We start from the raw sequence: 20,169 nt of genomic DNA, 5'->3' as shown, positions 1-20,169 counted from the left end.
TTTTATGACATTAACAATCCACAAGGCTTTCATCAGTAAACAGTGCAAAGTTGCATCTTAATCAAATGTGGCAAAAAACCCTAACAGGTTTGCCCTGGTATAACGGTGTCAAGTACACATGAAATAGTGTAGGATATAGCAATAACAAGTGGTTGATGGTCTGATTTTGGACACATGCTCCATAAATGAAATCCACCTTAAAAACTCTCCTATTTTAATGATGCAAGCCAAGGAGATCAGAAACTAGAAAAGTTTGTATCGTAAAAGAATTCAGGAGGGTGATCCACTAAGATGAAAGTCAGTCCCTAGATCTCTATACACAAAGAAGAGAGCTCTTCCTGCGAGTGTTTCCATGTGGTCAAGTTAAAATCTGATCATACAAAGCTGTGTGTAGTTAAACCTTGAGTAACCTTTAACAAACTGGAACAGTAAATTATAAAGTGGAATGCTCCACTGTGGTGTTTCAGCCTCTGTCTAACATCAAAAGTAAAATGACAAGGGAAGATCTAACAATGTGTCATGCATAAAAACATAAATCTCTGCAGGTACCTATGGAGAGGCTCAATTAATGACTTGTAAATAGTTTCATATGAAAATAGAAAATATTTCAATATTTTTGCACCTGGTAATATAGTATTCCACTTGCTGCTTTGTAAAATATTACGGGAATTCACAGATTCTAAGCTCAGGTGTCTGGTGAAAGGAACTTCAGTCTCATGTACTTTGTGGTGATTTCTTATGTACAAATGAGCTTTACTGGCAGTAAAAAGTCAAAGGTCTGTCTAGTTCAGTAGCCTGCCTCTGGTGATGACCAAAACTAAGTGTGTAGGGGGAAGTGTGTAAAAGTAAGGCAGACATATAGTGATAATTCTGCTGTGCTCTTACCTCGGCCAGTAGTTTGACTTAGATCCTCTCTCTCACATTCACAAAGCTCCAAATAACTTCCAGTGTACAGCAAACACTTCTTTTGCACTTCTTTAGATGTTGGCCTTTATATGTTATTTTTTTCTTGGTGTAGTTTTTAATTAAAAAAAAAAACCTGTTTATTCTAACTTGTACCTCATGTTATATGAAAACAGAACTGAACATTGTTTCACAGTAAGTTTTTTATTGACAGAAAAATGGCAACATTCGATTATTGCTAAGAATTTTTTAAAGCTGGAGCATCAAGAGGCTGTTGTTTTTTTCTTCTGTCCTTGAACTTGGTGCAAAGGATTTGAAGGACTGGATTTGTGGGCGTTTCCCACTGCATGTATTGCTGTTTCAATTTCTTATACGGCTGAGCTAGTGGGATTTAGTATGTCCATTTCATGCATAATTGCAGGCACATTTTTATTGGTGCCTGATGTAGTTTCATACATCTTGGCCTGTTTTCTTATTTCTTAAAAAAAGTGGGTGGAAGAAAATAAATAGCTACATGACCATGTTGGATAACTTTTTTTAGGATATTATAAAGATACCAGTAAAGATACCATTTTAACAAATGCTTATTTGTTTTGCAGTGCAGCCAAAACGAGATCATGTTCTTCACGTTACTTTTCCCAAAGAGTGGAAGACTAGTGACCTTTACCAGCTTTTCAGTGCCTTTGGTGAGTGATATAGTCTATCCTTTCCTATATATTTTTTTCCTCTTTGTCATTAGCAAGTACCTCCGGTTTTCTCTGTTATTTCCAATTTGTAGATGCAGACTTACTCCTAGTGTAGGTAATGATGAATTGCCTTTTGTAATTTTTGAATGGTGTCCTGTGGACTCTGAAATGATGTGTTGAAACTGTCTGCCCTAATGAACTGTTCTTTAGAAATCTTCTTGTGTGGTGCTTGTTGAATATCACGGCCCTATGAGCCTTTTATTTACAGCCTCTCCTGGGAGGAGGTAAGAGTTTATGTAGGTGGATAAAGGGAATGAGGATTGATGTGAAAGGCAGATCAGGATTTTGGGAATAAGGTTCATCCCACAGTCTGCTTAAAGCCAGATGCTAACTTATGTGAGTCTAGGCAAGCAAGCAAGCTTGAAAATAGCCAATTTGATTCCAAGATTGTGAACATCATCTAAGTCAGAAGAAACAACAAAAAAGCTATCTAATAACTGGGGACTGGTAGTCCTGTTGTTCCTCTACTAAGTATTAGACATGGAGATCCTAATTAATTGACAGTGATCTCCTGATACCTAACTCTTGCAGCAGAAAACAGTGGTTATGCTTTGCATCCCTAAATCAGAAAAAGAATTACTCTTCTTACAGTCCTGTGTTGGATGTTATTTCCAAGATTTTTATTGCAGATTGGTTTCTTGTTTCTTATTGCTAGGTAAGGTAATGCTTCAAAAAGAGATCTTTTGGGCTTGCAAATAATTTTTAATTATTTTTCTGGGTTTTTGTTTGTTTGTGGGATTGGGGCTTTTTGTTTTTGTTGATTTTTTTTGTTTGTTTGTTTGTTTTGTTTGGCTCTTTTTCCAAAGAGAGAGCTTCCTTCCATTTCTTAGAACATTTAACGTAAAACAAAAATTATTGCTCTTATTAAAATAATTTTTGGCATTATTTCCCCTAAATATTTGCTTGCAATACTTACATTATTGAAAGTAGCTTATTAAATTTTATGTATAATAAACATTTATGCATCTTGTCTTCCTCAAATTCTGTAATAAGGATTTTAATGGGAAATTGCTTTAAAAAGGAAAAAAAAAGCTATTTACTGAAGTGTTTATTGGGGGGATCACTTTCTCAAGTCCGGAACTAAACCATGTCCCTCAGCGCCACACCTGCACTTCTTTTAAATACCTCCAAGGATGGTGACTCAACGACTTCCCTTGGCAGCGTGTTCCAAAGCTTGATAACCTTTCCAGTGAAGAAATTTTTCCTCATATCCAATCTAAACCTCCCCTGGCACAACTTGTGGCCATTTCCTCTTGTCCTATCGCTTGTTACGCACCACATCTAATGACTTAAGTCAGAGTTTGTAGTGTGGCAAATGAATTCAGGGCAAACTTGAACCTAACCTCCATTGAAATAATTGCCGTGATATCCATTAAGGATGTGTTATCACTGGTAAAAGGATGGGAGTCCCTTGTTGTACTCAGTCTTGTCACTCCTCTGCTTGCTGTGGGCCACCACGCTAGTTTACAGAATGATACTGTTCACCTCTTCACCTGGAATTGTGACTTGGTCTGTGGGGGGGTGTCTCTGAACCTATATAAAATTCACTCAGTTCCTTTGGACTTTTTGACCTGTATAATTGGTGCCAGTATAATTCTGGATAGGATTTAATATTCCCAATTGGAAAATCTAGAATGTAAGAATGTAGAAAGTTACTGAGGTTCTTCTAGAGTTGATATTACAAGGAAAAGAAATAATGCAGTTTTGACACTGTTTCTGTGGGCTTTTAAAGACTCAGCCATATAATTATTCTTTTATCAACTCCTCCCCTTCGGTGTTGGTGTGGAACGCAAGCACAGATCGCTACCACCAGGGGTCACACACATCTCAAAATACTATTCAGTTTTGAAATTCCCATTTCTCACTTCCCTAGATTTCAGAGCTGAATGTTTTCATACCTGTATTTACAAACTCCTGGTATTTGGGTAGTATTTAATCTATATTTTGTTTTAGGTCTTATTGCTCTGGTATCTTAAAACAAACTGCAGATTATTCCTTCTAAAATTCTAAGAGTACCCATGCTTTTTCAGTTGTAGCTGGAAAGAGAGACAGAGTGATGCAATGTGGGGTTAAGTGATTTACAAAAGCCCCAAAAATATGGCAGTAACAGACATGAATTATCCTGATTTATTACACCAGTTAAACAAAAGTGTTTTTAAGTGAAGCTTGTACCTGGATTAAAAATCAGTTGTTCAATTGAATAGCAACATTAATCTGACTTTATAGAAAAACTATTTTGAATTTGTTTTAGCCTAGCATGTATTGAAGCAGAGTTGTAATCTTCCATGGAGCTTGGAATGAAAGTGGTGAAACAGCTGAAGGGGCTGCAGTGTCAGACTTGGAACTGTTTTACGTTTGCTACTCTAGAAGGAGTCTTGGTGATTCTGAAGTCTTTCAGCACTGCGTGCATAACAACCGGGCACCTGTTCATGCAAGATGTTTTTATAGTCCCATGGGTGAATGTAATTTCACTGTATGACACTATGCAATCTCTTAAAACACTTACTTTAAATTCTTAAATTTGTGTAGTTTATTTGGTCGTGCTGATGTGAAATATGAAGGTATTAAAATAGTATTTGCTGGAATACAGCTTTTGTGTATAGCCTTCACTTCTACTTAATTAAGGCCCAAAGACATTAATTTAAAACACATACTATAAAGTATTATAAAAACTACTTAAAGTTTTTCCAAGAGAGTGGAATCAAACCTATGTGTTGTGAGAACATGAGAGGTGAGAACCTTATTTTGTGAGAATGTGAGAGTTGTCTTTAACAGGGAGGTGAACGCTGATGTAGTTCATGGAGTCATAATGATCTTGAAGATGCACAAATTACTTTTAAAATGTAACCAGTCCTTTGTGTGTTTAAATCTTGTTCTAGTAGTCCAAGGTACTACATAGATGAGTTTTAAGTGACTCTTAAATACATTTTTGAGACTCATTTACAAGTTCCATACACTATGACATCTGTTCCTGTTCACTGCTGTACTGCAAACTCAGTTTAATTTAAAAAAAAAAAAAAAAAAAAAAAGGGAGCTTGAAAAATGTCCCTTTCAAAGTCTGGTTTAAGGAAAACTTCTAGCACATGGTATTAAATATTCTCCTGAGCTCATGTTCACATAGAACATGGTATTAGCACATGGTATTAAATATTCTCCTGAGCTCATGTTCACATAGACGTGAGCTTTGAGTCTTGTTTTTTTGGTTTGTGGAGGTTTTTTGGGTGTGGCGTGTCTTTTTCTGTGGTGTGGGGTTTTTTTTGTTGTTTGGTTTTTGTTATTTCTTTTTTTGTTGTTTTTGGAGTGGTTTTAAATTTTAATCCTATTTTTCTCTCTGTGTTTCTGGCCTTTCCTACTCCTTCTCATGCCAATGTTTCCTTCAGCTGTTCTTGCTTTCTTTGTACCTTGTCTTCCTGCCAGAAAGGTGGAAGGTCTGTTAACCCTTCTCAATTATTCACCAGGAAAATGTTGTTTGTGTCTAATATATGCTTCAACCCTTTTTTGTAGACTAAAAGCTTCAACTATTTCAGTTGTCTCATGCAGTCAGTGTCCAGAAACTGTTAGCAATTCTATTATGGTATCAATGTGGTCCTTTTTTTTTTTTTTTAATTGTAATAAAGTAGAATATATTAATAAACTTTTTTAGTTAAATGAAGGTCCATATAGTCCTAATAGCTATCCTAAGGGTTTAATTGGCACTAACAGTTGTTTAGGAAATATATAAGAAAAGAGCCAACGTAAAACAACTTTCCTACTGTCTGGCAAACTATAACTTAGGGACTTATGAGCTAGAGGTGCACTTGCATCTTTAGTTTGAGCCTTTCACAGCTTTTGGTAAGTGAGTGTAAAATCATTCTTTATCCCATATATATTCTTGTCATCTGCAGCACTTAATTGCAGTTCAGGAACTGCCATCAAGCATTATGTGAAAAATTATTTTGGGTTTAAAACTTCTTCATATTTTATTAGATTTCCCTTAGTTGTTTTATAATGAATTAGCAAAACCCCTCTGTATGTCTTTCATGTAATTACTGTTCTCATATTTTCCCCATAGGCATGTATATAGGCATCTTCTTTAGATTTTTCTTTTGAAGGCTCAGTTCCAGTTTACTTAGTCTCTTATACAAAAGCCTTCCCATACCTTTGTCATTGTGGTATAAAACCTGAAGGAAAATCTGTTTCACTGACCTAATCCATCAGTATCATTTTATTCTGTGAATTTTAATGTTGTTTGCATGTCTGAGTTTATACAGAGAGAATTTTAAAATTTATTTCTAGAAAAAAGCACATTGCTTTGGGCCTTCATCTCAGAAGCAACAGATCAGATTTTCATCTTCTGCTATTTGGATGAAGGTGCCTTATTTCACTTGATAATTCTTCACTTGACATTTCCCTTTTTTAGGAAGGGACATTGTTTGACAGTGCTTGTAGTAGCAAATAGACAAGGGATCGTACAGGCTAACAACGGTGTTCTTCAAAGTATTGAAGTGTAGAGGGAGAAATCTTCTGTTTTATTTCTCTAGAGCTGGTATTGTGTTACATTGCTGTATATGGCTTTTTTGGATTAGCCTTGCAGTGCGTTGGCATGCGGCTATGCTGATTGCTAAATATTGTACTTCAAATGCAGATGCATTTGCTTTTCGGATTTTTATTACCTTTTCACTGTACTTTTGAAATGCACAATATTTACTGAGTGCTTAGCAATATTGCTGATCTAATTTATTAATCTCCCCTCTCTTAAATTCTTATTTCTTAATAATAATTAAATGTGACATAGTCTGAGAAAAGTATCATTTAAGCATGGAGAATTGCATAAGAGCATTTGTTGCAGTTCTCTTCGGATGGCAGCTGTGTCCACTATTTAATATTTGACTTGTACTTAAATTATATATTTAAAATGTATAAATCTGAGCATAAAGGCAGCATATGTTGGCAGGTATTGAAAGCCTTCATTATCTAAAATACCAAAGTAATTTAGTGTGTCGCAGCCTTTCTGCAGCAATGAATAATTATCTGATACTGAAATGATGTGCCTACTGAAATATCCAACCTATTGGATTTTTATTTATTTAGTTTTAATTGGTACTTAGTGAAAACATGGGCACTGAAGTCCATTTGAGTTGTAGCTGAACTCCTTCAGGAGATTTAGTCCATCACTGATCCTCTTTGATATTTTACACTAAAGGCGCAATTGCAAGATGTTCAGCGGAGTTTTTCTTTCTAATCTTTCTTTTGGTCTATTCATGGTAGATGTGGAATTAATTAACTATATATATAGGAAAGGGACAGAATCTGAACAGCAATTCCGTGTTGAAGAATTACAGAAGAGTATGGTCTCAGGTGTCTCAAATGATTGTTTAGAAAATTTTCTAATTAGTGATGCAAAAAAGGAGGACTTGATATTCAAAGAAATTCAGAGCAATAACTTGTCAGTGCACTTGGCACAGTTTTAAATTGTGAGTAATTTCTAATATTAAAAGGAAGCTTGGTATCAGGGTCCTACCAAACGCACTACAATTTTGAGTTGTGATCATAAATCAGCTTGGGTTTTTCCTGTGCTATGGAATGTTAAGTGTCCTGCCAAGAGCGTGTTCTCCTTACAGTAAAGACCCTTACCCATAAGCAGCAAAGATCTATGTTCTTCACAGACTGAATTATTAGAAATTGAATTTATTTGCCCTACAAAGCATTTAAAGAAATTCTGATGTTTAAATTTTCATTGTAGACTCTTAGCCCTTTAGTATAGGGAAATGTCAGAAACCATGCTGAATTAATTATGATTTTGGCAATGATCAAAATGATTATAACTTAATGTCCAAACTAGCAGGCTACTCAAAGGTATAGCATGCAAACTAAATCTAACTAGGCTTTTATTTTTTATAATTAAAAAATCTGTTAATTGTCTGGCTGGATTTCAGAAGAGACTTCTATAACCTTGTAACCTGTAGGCTAAGTTAGATTTAAATAGATTAAACATCTGAAAATAAAATGCATTTTAGGCCATTTTGCTTCATTGTTTTTAACCTTGTAATGTCTGAAGGTTAAACGGTGGTGTAACATTTATATAACTTGATTTCCTAGTCTGCCTGAATAAAAATTGCACCAATTTTCAGTACCTGAATGGTACAAACAGTAGAGCACTTAGATGAGGACAGGAGATGTTAAATGGATTTCAGACTATAATAAGACCTTCTGTCTGGAATGGGAATCTTTTCCTCTACTTTTGCTTGATTATGAACTCTTCTAGTGCTAACGTGACACTTCAAGCCATTCACATAGAAAATGGAATAACTGCTTGATGAATGGAGGAACTTATTTCCAGTCACTGTTCCATAGTCACAGCTTCCAAATAAAGTCCCTGATTTTATGCATTTGTCCTCATATTTACTCAAGCTTTCATTTTGCATTCAGGAAAAGGTGTATAGTTTGATCCAAACAAACCAAAGTTTGAAGATATAATACTAGAGTTCTCCACTTGCGTGAACAATCTTCCCTGTCCCCCTGCCCTGCTCTACTGGAATTTCTTATCTTGGGTGTCTGTACCAGTAAAGGAGCAGTGGGTGGCAACTGGAGCTTGTCCGTGCTGTGCCTTCAGGAAAGGCTGTAGTTCTGAAGGACTGGATAGGTTTGAAAACCCGAAGAGCTGTTCTTTCTTCTGGTACAGAGATGAAATTTCCCAGAAAAAAATGGCTTCAATTTTTGTTATTGAATTATATAGAACACATGAAGGGAAGACTAAAAAAAACCCCAAAATTACTTGAATTGTTATGATATGGTTTTTTTTTTAAAAAAACAAAAGGGCTATGAAGAAGCAGAAGAATACTCTGGGAGTGAAAAAGGTATTAGATGTGTTTCTTTCTCCTTTTGGTCCTTACTCCAGTGGGTGTGAGGGTATACAGGATGCACACGCAGCCCTAACAGTCCCTGCTTTTGAACAGTTACAGGCTCATGTACAGCTGTGTATGCACTACGCACCTTTACAGTGGACAAGAGCTCTCTCAGGTGAAGTTACTCTTAGCTGACAATCTTCTTTTATGTCATGACACATCAGATAAAATCCATGACTAAGCCTAAGATAAAAATAGTCATAATAATTTCTTTTGCCTTTTCTAGGTAACATTCAGGTTTCGTGGATTGATGATACATCAGCGTTTGTATCATTGAGCCAGCCAGAACAAGTACAAATAGGTAAGTGTTTCTGAATTTACTTCAGTATTAAGACTTGAATTCAACTGACTCCTGCAAAATGCTCTGAGCCAACAGGGTCTGTGATTCTAATGGCAAAACTACTGATTTGGTTCAGATGCTATTGGCGGAACTAAACTTTTATAGTACCAGCACATGTGTTGCAGCAAAGACAACAAGACCAAACTGGACTAGATTGAGAGACTTTTGTGTTTCATTCCGTGAGCCTCTAAGTACCTGAACCTGTAGATAGAGTAATGCAGTTTCTTCACCTGATGCGGTAGTTATTGAGGTTATTTACTGTTACTTTGCACAAAGCAAAACTATCAAAGACTTTTATGGTCTCTGCCCTCAAATATCCTTTGGACTGATACACGTGTTCGGTTTGGTTTTACATTTGCAAGTAACAAGTGTAGTGGAAAGCCTTTTGGTGTATTGTAGAACACAAGCAAAAAATAGTCTCCTAACAGTCTGGGCTGCTTATGTATCTACAGTTTGTGTATTAAGAATATGCAATCTTTCCAGACCTTAATTTCTTAATTTTCATTTGAACTTCTGAGGTAGCTTTGAAAAAAGTTCATGGAAATACATGTTTAACTTAGTTCTTGAAAGTTGATTGGTCTTGGGTTTGTTTTTTTTTATATATTGCTTCTTGGTTTGGATTTTAGGAGAGGGATCAGTTCTAAAGAAAAAAAATTGTGCATGACTACATAAACACTCCTAGTGAACCTAAATTCCTAATTCACATAATTAGGATAGATAGCAATATTTTACTATTTCCAGTTGTGCAAGATACTCTATAAAGAACCCTTTCCAGTGTTAAGAGGCTGATGGACAGCACAGAGCAAAGCATTATCTAGGTATCATTAGAAAAGTATGGAATAAGTAACACTCTTGAGAAGTAATCAAGAATTAAGTAAAAAAAAATTGGAAGAAACCAGCATATCTGAATTTATTGAAAATATTGCTTCCAGTTAGGAGGAAAACCAATCTTTTTGGGGTGCAGGTTTTTTCAGTTGTTTTGTTTGGGTGTTTTTTGGGTTTCTTCTTAAGATTGTAGTTGGAACCACAAGCCCTTAGTGTTTTCTGTAGTTCTTTTGGGCATATTTTTGAGGATTGGCCCAGAAACTTATTGCTGAGAACAAAGACTGAAGGTGGATCATTATACATGATTATTGGGGATACATTATGGTAGTGTCATCCTTACTCAAATGCTTTTATCAAATGCTGTGGAGCCAGTAAGTACAGCAGTATACACAGAACTTTTGACTAAGTGGCTGCGATTTTGTTGCCTTTAAGGGCTGTCCTGCCAGAATTCCCACAATTAAGCTCTAAAAAGGAAAAACAAATTAGAAAACCCCACTGAGTTCACCATCATTTTACGAAGCTCAAATAAAGACGTTTTCAGGTTCTGGATGCATAATCAGTGCATCTCTCTTAATTCCTTATTAACATCCTGTGACTGTTTATAATAATTCCTCATACATGCATATCTCTGCAGAGGATTTTGAGTGCTTACCAGCAGCCTTCTTACAGCTAATGCTCTACAGCAGCAAGAGTCATTGTTTCTACATCTAAAGGACCATATAACTTCTAGTGAGAAGTTCCAGATAGAAAATTATGTCAAAATAAATGTGGCCCTATTTTAGCTAGCTCTGTAACTCAGGAAAGTGTTGCTAGCACTTCTTGCGTGTGTCGTCTTAGTTTCTTACCTCTGAAGTGTTCATGATTTGTAAACTGTGTGTATTACAGTTAGTGGTGATACCAGCACACCATCCAAGCTTTGAGGGAAATACTATTCGTGTAGCACCAAGTACATTACAAGATTGGAAGGAATAAACCTTAGTCTAAATTATCTTAAGTAAAAATGTACTCTGAGCTGTACAATCACAAATTGTATGTTTGTGAAGTAGCAACTTACTTGAAATGTTAAAGCTTTTTATTTCAGACCTGATTAATCTTATCCAGAGTTTGGTCTCCATGTATGGGGCATAGGCTGAGAAAAAAATTGAATAAAGGGTTGCAATTGTTCCACCTTTTTGTCCTTCCAAGAGGATTTGTCTTTGTGGTGAAATGGAACAAAGTTGTGTTTTCTGCTTTTTAGTTCAGATGCCCTGATGCACAAAATATTTATAGGTCATTGTAAGTTTATATATCTGTGCGTTTTTCCCCTCCTTTTTTCAAGATGATTGCTTGTTTCTCTGAATGGGACTTGCAAGACTATTTGTTTTCAATAAAAACCATGTGTTTTATGTCATTTCATAAGCTGAAAGCCTTCCTAGATGCAGCTACAGTAACTTCCCTGCTGCTATCACCTCAGTTACTTGCCTGTTGTCTGAATGGTTGGCATACACATTCACCACCACTATTTTTTTCTTTTTAAATTTTTATTTTTTGTTACAGCAAGTACACATTGTGGAAAGAACTGAATGTCTGCAGAATATTTAAACTGAATTTTTCTGGCACTGCTGTGTGTGCATGGTTTTTTTATGCTTTGACAAACAGAGAGGCTTGTTCTGTGGCCTGCATACTAGGAAACAAGTTATTTGTTTGAAAGCTCAGGTGATTATAGTCTTTGATAGATTTTTATGAAATCAGGATAGTAAAATCTCATATACTGAAAGCAGTCAGCCGACCAAGCTGATAAACTATAGCAACCTCAATTACCAAAAAGCTGTGCGATTTTTACTGTAAAATCGCTTAAACCTCTTGGGTTTTTTTCCTGTAATAAATACTTCATAAAATCAATTCTGTTGTTCTATTTCCTGATCTTAAATTCTTTAATAAACTGCTTTGGCAATAAAAGTCGCTATTTGTACTTGTGATTTAGTGAGCTGTGTTTAAGTGAAGAACCTAGGAAAAACTAATTATGTGGCCTGGGTTTTAACCTGTTTATATAAATATGTCTGCATCTTCTGGACTATATAAAAAGCCTTGAAGAACTGTCAAACAATATGATACAGTGCAAGATGATGTTGCAGACATACGTTTATGCTTACCTCTTAAAGATGTTTCTGGCTTTGAGCTGGTATTAATATGCGTACTTAACAAAGCACACATGTGCAACAAAAACATTTATGGAGAATAAATTGATTGAGAACATGAAGGGTATATGGAAGTTTCCCTGTATTGATGAGGTGGTCAGATTTGCATCATATATGAGTCTAAGCACTGTAAAAATATCCAGACTTGTTTTGTATCCTCTTCATAAGGGAACTGTGTGTGGAAAAGCTATGAAAATAGGATCAGTTTTGTAATAATCTGAACATTAACTAATTCTAGGTCTACCAAATTTTTTGAAGTCAGTTCAGATCTTGGGGGTGTCTTTATTTTTCAGTTGCAGCAGTGATTCAAATACTGAATATTTGGCTGAGCTAATGTAAAGTTAGAGAATTGAACAGCAGATCATTTAAAGACTGATCTGCAGTCATGCCTTGGTGTGCGTACTCAGGATAACCAGTTGATGAATCTGGCTCATTTCTTAAAAACTTTTCTCTCATGCCTTTTTATTTTATTCAGCCTTGTAGGTGTTAAAACAGAATTTGAAACATGTGATTTCTTTGTATTACTAGTTATTGTATCTAAGGGTTGCATTGAAATTGTGATGGTCTTGTGTCCTAAATACAAGGGGTTTTTCTCATGCTGCTTTGAAAACTTGGAAAAGTTTTGCTTTTCAAGATTAACTTTTACCTGCTAAAAAAAAAAAAAAAAGTGGACAGGGGAGGTTGGAGGAGAGGATTTATTTTTCTTCAAGTCGTCTTCACATTTCAGATAAATAATTATAATTAATTGTCATGCTTAACCTTTACACCAAACAAATGACATATCTCTTAAAAAGTGACACTTTGTAAAAGCTGTTCTGTGCTGTTTCTGTTGCTTTTAACTCTCCTGGCTCAGGTATTTTAAATGGGCTAAAACATTGTTCATCTACACCCTGGGAATATATTGGATTTCTCATGTTAACATGCATAGAAATCCATTTTGGATATGTAGGTAATAAAATGTATCTGTTCATCCCCCAGTGCTCTTTAAAACAGTGTTCCTGAGTTATGTTATATCATGGATGGTAACCATTAAGACCTAATCAAAAACTGATTCATAAAACATTGAGCCATATGCTTTTCTGTTTAAAAAGTACGAATCCAATTGGCTGAATTAAACTAATGAGTAGCTCTTCAAATTTCACATGGTAATCAGTAGTGTGTATGTGGCCAGGAAGAATGCATATTCCAGTTTTTTAATTGTTAGTGTGTTACCCTGAAGGACCTATGAATCTACGCGTAGTATAAAAAGACTTGTTCCCTCTTCTACTTATTTCCCTCTGAAAAAAGTAAGTAGGGGAAAGGGCAGTATTTTTATAGGCAATTTTGGAGCTGCTCCTATGTTTCAAGCTGAATATAGCATGCTTAAAACACATGAAACAGAAACCTCGGGAAATAAGAAGCAAATCCCTTAACCTTCTTATTTTGCTGCCTGTAATAATGTCCAAGAATCTTCATTTTATTTGGTTATTCATGCAACTCGCATATTGGCAGACTCTCTAATTTAGTATGAGTAGAAAAGGCTTGTTCTTGTATAAAATCGTTACAATTAGAACATAAACTTCAGCTTCAAGTGGAAGCTGCATCAAAACCAAAAGTTAGTTAACCATTTCACTATCACCATGGAGTGGGGTTCCTGCTGTGTCTGTGCAACTTGGACCTGCGTATTTAGTGGGGGAAGATTGTTGTTGAGTTCTAGTGGGCTGTGTTCTCTGTGTCAGGTACCACTGTTGAACTGCTATGTCATCGTATTAAAGCCAATAACTAGTTTGTGGAAGTGGTGGTTTAGATGGCTCTAATTTGTGACTTTTTGCAATATGCTGTGCCGCGAACTGATTTCTAAGTTAAAAGCACCTGAAAACAATAATGGACAATAAACACAGTCTGTTTTCTGTTGAGGTTTGCTGTTCAAGGCAGGTAATGAATAAGAATTTGTTAAATGGTTGATATTCCTTTAGTCAGACATCTGGGAGACAGAACTTACTGTTGCCAAATTGTACTTCATGTGGTCTCAAGATTTCTGTCAAACGTGGAGCACGTGCTTTTTAAGTATGTGACAAAAGATAAAGCAGTGTGCACTCTTACAGTTGATAAATACAAGAAACTTCAGAATGAACTTTTGGTGTACAACTTCTAGCTCTTACGACTTTCAGCTTGCTAGATAAGCTTGCTTTTGGATGCTGTTCAGCTTCATATATTTATAAAGTTGGCTTTTCATCTGGAAAGGTTAGTATGAAATAAGTACTGTTCCAGTGCTTCTTGACTTACAGGGGTCTAGACTTCATACAAATAGTCTGGAAATGGTGGGGAAGACAGGAAAGATTTCAGCTTGTCTTTAGACCCAGTATTTTATTTTAATTAATAAATTGATGTAACCTGAAGTGTTTCAGTGTTTCAGCCATTCTAGGCAGTTAACTAGTTTGCGAGTCCTCAGTTAATGCTTTGTATCAATGTTAAGCTCTTGTTATTGATGGTTTCCTTGAGTTTTGTTGCCAGCCAACTTTCTGTGACTCTCTAGGTTGCTGGTCTAAGAAGAACCTAGATGTGCTCTTAAAGGGAGATTTCTTTAGATCTTTGCACTTGGGGAGTCTTTATAGGCCATCTAAACTGTACTCTTAAAAATTCCTGTTTCTTGAGGGTGGGTTAATTTTCTAAAATGAGGGAAAATCCTGTCTTAGATTTTTAATGTGCTTGAAAGTAAAATTGGGTTTCTGTTCAGAGACATTTGACATGCTATACATTAATGAAAATAATGGACAAGTTTATCAGTGGTACTTCAAAAATACACCTGGTTTATTTTCCCTCAGCAGCTAACGCTTGCTCTTAATTCTCTTTACCTAAGGCTTAGGTGCAGTTTAATAACATCTATGTACTGATTATGAGCAATTTCTACCAGTGCACTGAAAAGTAATTTTAACTTGAGAATCTTCCTGAGCATTTTTTTTCTTGCTGTTTTAAAATACAATAAATACACTTAACCTGAAATTTTAAATACAAATGAAAAGCAACTGCATGTCATAAATGGCAAGCATTGAAATAATGTTAAGTTGTTCCATGTGTTAGTGCCCTGATACGTGAGCTCATATAGAATTTACTGTGTGCAAGATATCTCCTTCCTCTCGGCACTGAGTAGACCAATGTATTTAGACAGCAGGGGAGCAATGGATTAAAGCAGGTGCAGCAGCTGAAATTGCGATGGCCTTTCAATGATTCTTGTTTAAATCATTAATCTTTCTGAACTTGGAGTTTCTGAGACAGGGCCGGACTTTATGGTTTATTAGTGCGTTATAAGGTTTACTGTAGAATCTTCTACTTAGCATGAGTGCTTACCACTACAATTTAAAAATATACACATGTATTTTGAGATTGTGTTCCTTTCAGTCTCTTCTCACTAAATTTGGGGAAATGGCAGGTAGTAGGTACTGTATTACCCACATTCTTTGGAAAATTGTATTTCACATGAAGATAATGTGAAATTCATGTCACATACATACTCCAGGCAGGAAACTTCCTTAATTTAGACCACGGAAGCTGCAGTCATACTGACTTGAAGTCTTTCCCTTCAACATGCTTCAGTGCAGGATGATCATAGAGGATCTTTCGTGAGATCTTGATACCTCGTTTTATTTAATTTTCTACTTCCCCTTCCCCCCCCCCCCAAAAAAAAAAAAAAACAACCCAAACAAAAAACCAGCCTGTATTCAGTGAGGGTTTTTCTTCTCTTTAACCTTCCTTGAGGACAAGGACCTTGAGAAGCAGGCTGATGAAGTGTCACTTCATTCAGCAATGCTGGGCAAGTCTGCTGTAGTTACCTTGGCATGTGCAAAAAGGTTTTGATGCAGCAACACAGCTATTATGGAAAATGGGAAGCAGGCAGTCAGGCTTTCATAGCTGAATTAGCAGTTACTTTTGACTCTTTTCAGTCACAATTGAAATATTTGTTTGACTCTATTAGAAGGAGACCGGTGCAGGATCTTTCTTTTGAAAGTGGAGAAAACTATCTTCAGGAGAAGGTTTTATCTCAATAAAAGCTTTAGCAACGGGTATGGTGAATACATCCAACTCTGCAAAATTGCTGCCTTGATAGTGTTGGTTGATGACCAGGGCTTTAGAGAGTCCTGTCTATCACATGTAGGTGTCTGACCCTGGTAAATTAATGAGGCCTTAAATTAGTTTTGAGAGTAACAGTGTTAGATGGGTTTACTCTCCTAAAACTGCACTGTGCTCTTCAGCTGATTGGTGATGAGTTGATGTGAGCATTCCAGAGTAAAGAAATTAAAACACCCAAAACCCCACTGAAAGCAACACCACACACACACCCCCAACCACAAACAAACCCCAACACTTTAAAAGCAGGATTTAAGGAAACATTCTGGTCTTTCTGTTGAAATACAAATGAATTTGAATCCTTCAGACCTGCTAACTGTAAAAAGTAACACAGTTTAGTTAACTTTTTTTTATAACCTGACTTGAGAAAATGGTCTAATCCACTACAGTTACTTTTTTTTGAAATTATTCTTTTGTCAGGGCTAAGAGTAATGTGCTATGTAGGGCAGTTATTCCCAAGATCACTTCTTTCCTGCTACAGAAACCTAGTTGTTTTGTAGTCTTCTAGATTCTTCTACGTGCCTGTGAAATTTTTTAAATTGCCGAATAATACAATAAAGTAGCCAGCTAGTTTAGAACTTCATTATCTGTATGTCCTGGGAGAGAAGAGAGCACCAAGATTGTGAGATTGAATCTGCGCTATATTTCTCTATTTGAATGAGTGCCATTCATAATTAACTCTGGGGTCCTGCACGGACTTACTTACTCCAAGTGAAGAAACATTAAGAAAGAAAATGAAATACAGTAATTTATTGGTAGGAGTCAGTATAGCCTGCCTACTTCCTAATCCTAAAGATTACTCATAGTTTTTTAAAAAATGATCATTCAGTCTGGTGGGGGAGGGAAAGCTGTCCTGGTGTTTTCCTTGTTCTTTACAGCATTCTTTATTTTGGCTTTCAAACCAGACCATTTTAAGAAAGGGGAAAAAAAAAAAGGTAACGCAGTAGTTTTTGTAATATGTTTTTGTTTGCTTGTTTGGGGTGTGCTGTTCCTTTTGGAGGTGGACTGAGGTTTCGTTTCAGCGAGGTTTTTTTGTAGTACTACTACAGTGCATGGTTCCAGCCCCATTGCCAGCTCTCTGCTTCCTTGTTTTAGGCAAGGGATGGCCAAGGAACTAGTGAATGGGGGTGAGCTTGGGGACTAACTTGTTTATGTGTTCAGATGGAGCAAAGAGGCTGTGATTGGACCAGGTCTGAAAATAAACTGGTTTGACAGTAAAGAAAATGCATTTGACAAGGACTATCCTGCTTAAAAAAAAACCAAAGCCAAACCTGGGATAAAGAATCAGAAATGGATAATGGGATGTGGCTTCATTAAGTTGGGGAAAACTGGTGCCTAATGATAGCGGAGACAAACAATTGAAAAAAAGAGGTAGGAGTATGGCCTTGCCAGAGAGAATAGGCTAATTTTGTTTAATAGTTTCACACTGAAGGATGTTTAGGCTTATGGTAGATTGCAAGACCAGTATGAGATAAAGACACACCCAGAAAAGAATGACCTGGGAAAAAGACAAATTGGAGAGGGTTGGATAAGAGCAGAAATCAGCAGAAGTGTTGGCTAATTAGTAAGAATTCTCTCTGGTTCATGCGTCGCTTTCTGAGAGAAGCCAACAAAGTGTGTGCCCAATGCTTTTTTATATTGAGTCAAGTAACTTGACAGTAACTTTTGTAATTCTAGTGTGAGAGGCTGGAGAAGTGCATTTAAAAATTCTGGTCCAACAAATTAGTTGTATGTGTGTTGTATGTAACAGTGTGATGCCTTGCAGCAGAAATTGTCCAGGTATGCTTGAAGGTCTGAAAACTGCCTATAGGCTAAAAAAAAAAAAAAAAAATTAATATTGCAATGCCAATTTCAATAGTATTTAACGTAATACAGGTGAATTGTGTTTATGCAGTGGTAAAGTCCCTGGCTACGTGATCACATGCAAGTTTTTTGGAGAATTTCGATTTATGAGTTCCCTGGGAATATGTTCATATGTTTGCTGTGTAGGAACACAACCCTGATTGAATGTTCTGTGTAGCAGACAATTCCATTTAGGTTAATTTAAAAGATACCCTCTAATTTGGGGTATTGAGTCTTTACTTCTGGTTTCTGTTTATAAAATCGGCACATAGCACTGCTGCTTCAGCTCATGACCTTTACTTTGAAACACTGGACAATGCCAGTGATGAAAAAAGTGCACATGCAAACTTCTGATTTTTTTAAAGGAACCGTGAATAGCCCTAGAAGTCAGTGAGTAAAGCTGTGGAACCATACAATGAGTAATGAGCATAAAACAAAATACTGAATTAGCTACTCACTAACTGAATGCTGTCGATCCAACTGAGGCAGCACTCCTGTGTTTTAAGAAGTACATGATAAGACTAACACAACATCTATACAGAGGATCCTTTAAGACTTCACAGGTGAATTTTTACTTTAGTATTTCATAAACTTGAGTGTTTAGTATTGCAGCTTTAATCTGCGTAGTTCCATGTATTTATATTATTGTATTATATATTTGTCTATTTATTAACACACGTAAGACTGTCAGTGGCCATCTGTCAGGAATTTGCTCTGCATAAGAGCAAGGACTTGGTGAAAGAGTGTCTTTGTACACATTCCTCTTGGATCACTCAACATCAGTCAGCCTGTTTAACAGCTTGCCTAATAACTAAGGACGATGCCATCCTCTAGAAATGTTTTTTCTAAAATAATGTGCAATTACTATTATACTACTATAAGACAGAAACTTAACTTTATGGCTGCAAGTAGCGAAATGAAATGCAGCCATGTCATGTTGGTTACTAGGTCAGGTTTCTCACAGAAAGATATGTCTTCTCTTATTTATTTAAATAAGTAAATAAAGCTCCTAAGTTCTCTTTAGTTCATTAGAATTCACAAAGCATTCTAGCAATTAATTTCTGCTATTGGCAATGCAGAGCAATGTAACTGTATTTGCTTTGTTTGGCAATATGGACAGCATTCATCAAAAAAGCATCAGAGAAAATGCATTTTAAACTTTTACAGGGAGCTGCTCTTCAGTTCAAGACCATGCAAGATTGATTTATCTGTGTGGCTCCATAGAATTCTCCATATGCCTTCATTTCAGTTGTTCAATGCATGAAGCAATATATTTAGCATATAATTTTTAATATTAAATATATGCATATATTTGTGTGTGTATGTGTAATATGAATGGGTTGCTACAAAATACAGACCTTATTTCAGGAAAGCAGAGTTGTCTTTGTTCAAAAATATTGACTCTTACACAGGTTTATTTCAAAATTATCTTTAGGCTGCATAAGGATGATCTTTTTATTTTTTTCCCCTTAAATACAGACTGAGTTTGTCAGGGGATTAAATTGAAGAGCCATAACTTTGGCTCTTAGTTTATAGCAAAACAAATAATGTGAAATGGTTATTGTGTTTTAACAAATCACTATTTATCAGATGGTTCATGGTAACTATGTGCTTGATTTTAGCAAGTAAAAACACGCTTGAGTTTAACTAAACAAATTTTACCCTGAGGAATGTCGGCTGGCATGCAGTAACTCCAGTGAGCATTATTAATTCATTCATGATGCCTGCACCATAACTTCATGGGCAATAAATATACTCCTGATTCTTACAAACAGATCCTGTAACTTCTCAGTTCAAAACAAATACAAGGGGTGTGAAGGGAGGTGTGCATAACATCTCTTTGGTGAGCTCAACAATCTCATGAGGCTATTAATCATAATTGCTGGTGTCTATTCTTGGGATTAAAATTACATATACAAAGCTGTTGCCCAGTTTTATGTACATTTGAAAGACTTTGCAGCAGCAGCATCTATATGCTGTGACTGATACTCTAGGTGATTCATTTCACACTAGCATAGCCAATGTGCAGAATAGATGACCTATTTGGAAAGAGAGGAAAAAAACCAAATCCACCCATCTTCCTCACCTTTTCTGAATTGTGATGTTGGAGCTTGCTATTCTCGTGCTTAGGCTAGAGTTAATATGGAGTACCTGTTTTCAAGATGACAACACTTCAAATAGAATCAGAAAGTTGGATACGCATCTGAAATTTCTACAAAAAGATTGGAAGTACATAATAAAATCAGGATTTTGTCTCCACTACAATTATGGTATTTTAAAATGCACAGCCCAAGTATATGAAAAACAGTCTGGGTTGGTTTTTTTTTTTTATATTTAAACTGGTTTAC

The 20,169-nt window shown here is 36.0% G+C and overlaps 1 protein-coding gene across 6 annotated transcripts in view; it reads left to right on the top strand.

The window, feature by feature from the left end:
• The window catches only part of PARN (poly(A)-specific ribonuclease), a 56,177-nt gene that overhangs the window by 25,035 nt on the left and 10,973 nt on the right, over positions 1 to 20,169 (top strand). For all 6 annotated transcript variants that reach the window (XM_074158836.1, XM_074158842.1, XM_074158840.1 and 3 more), the window contains 2 exons: positions 1,503 to 1,589; positions 8,760 to 8,834. In XM_074158836.1, the coding sequence (XP_074014937.1) occupies positions 1,503 to 1,589; positions 8,760 to 8,834 (162 nt within the window). The remainder of the gene's footprint in view (positions 1 to 1,502; positions 1,590 to 8,759; positions 8,835 to 20,169) is intronic.

This window comes from Numenius arquata, chromosome 14 (assembly GCF_964106895.1).
Source record: "Numenius arquata chromosome 14, bNumArq3.hap1.1, whole genome shotgun sequence".
NCBI classification, from domain to species: Eukaryota; Metazoa; Chordata; class Aves; order Charadriiformes; family Scolopacidae; genus Numenius; species Numenius arquata.
The sequence above is the reverse complement of the archived record's forward strand: the minus strand, read 5'-3'. Positions and strand labels throughout refer to the sequence as shown.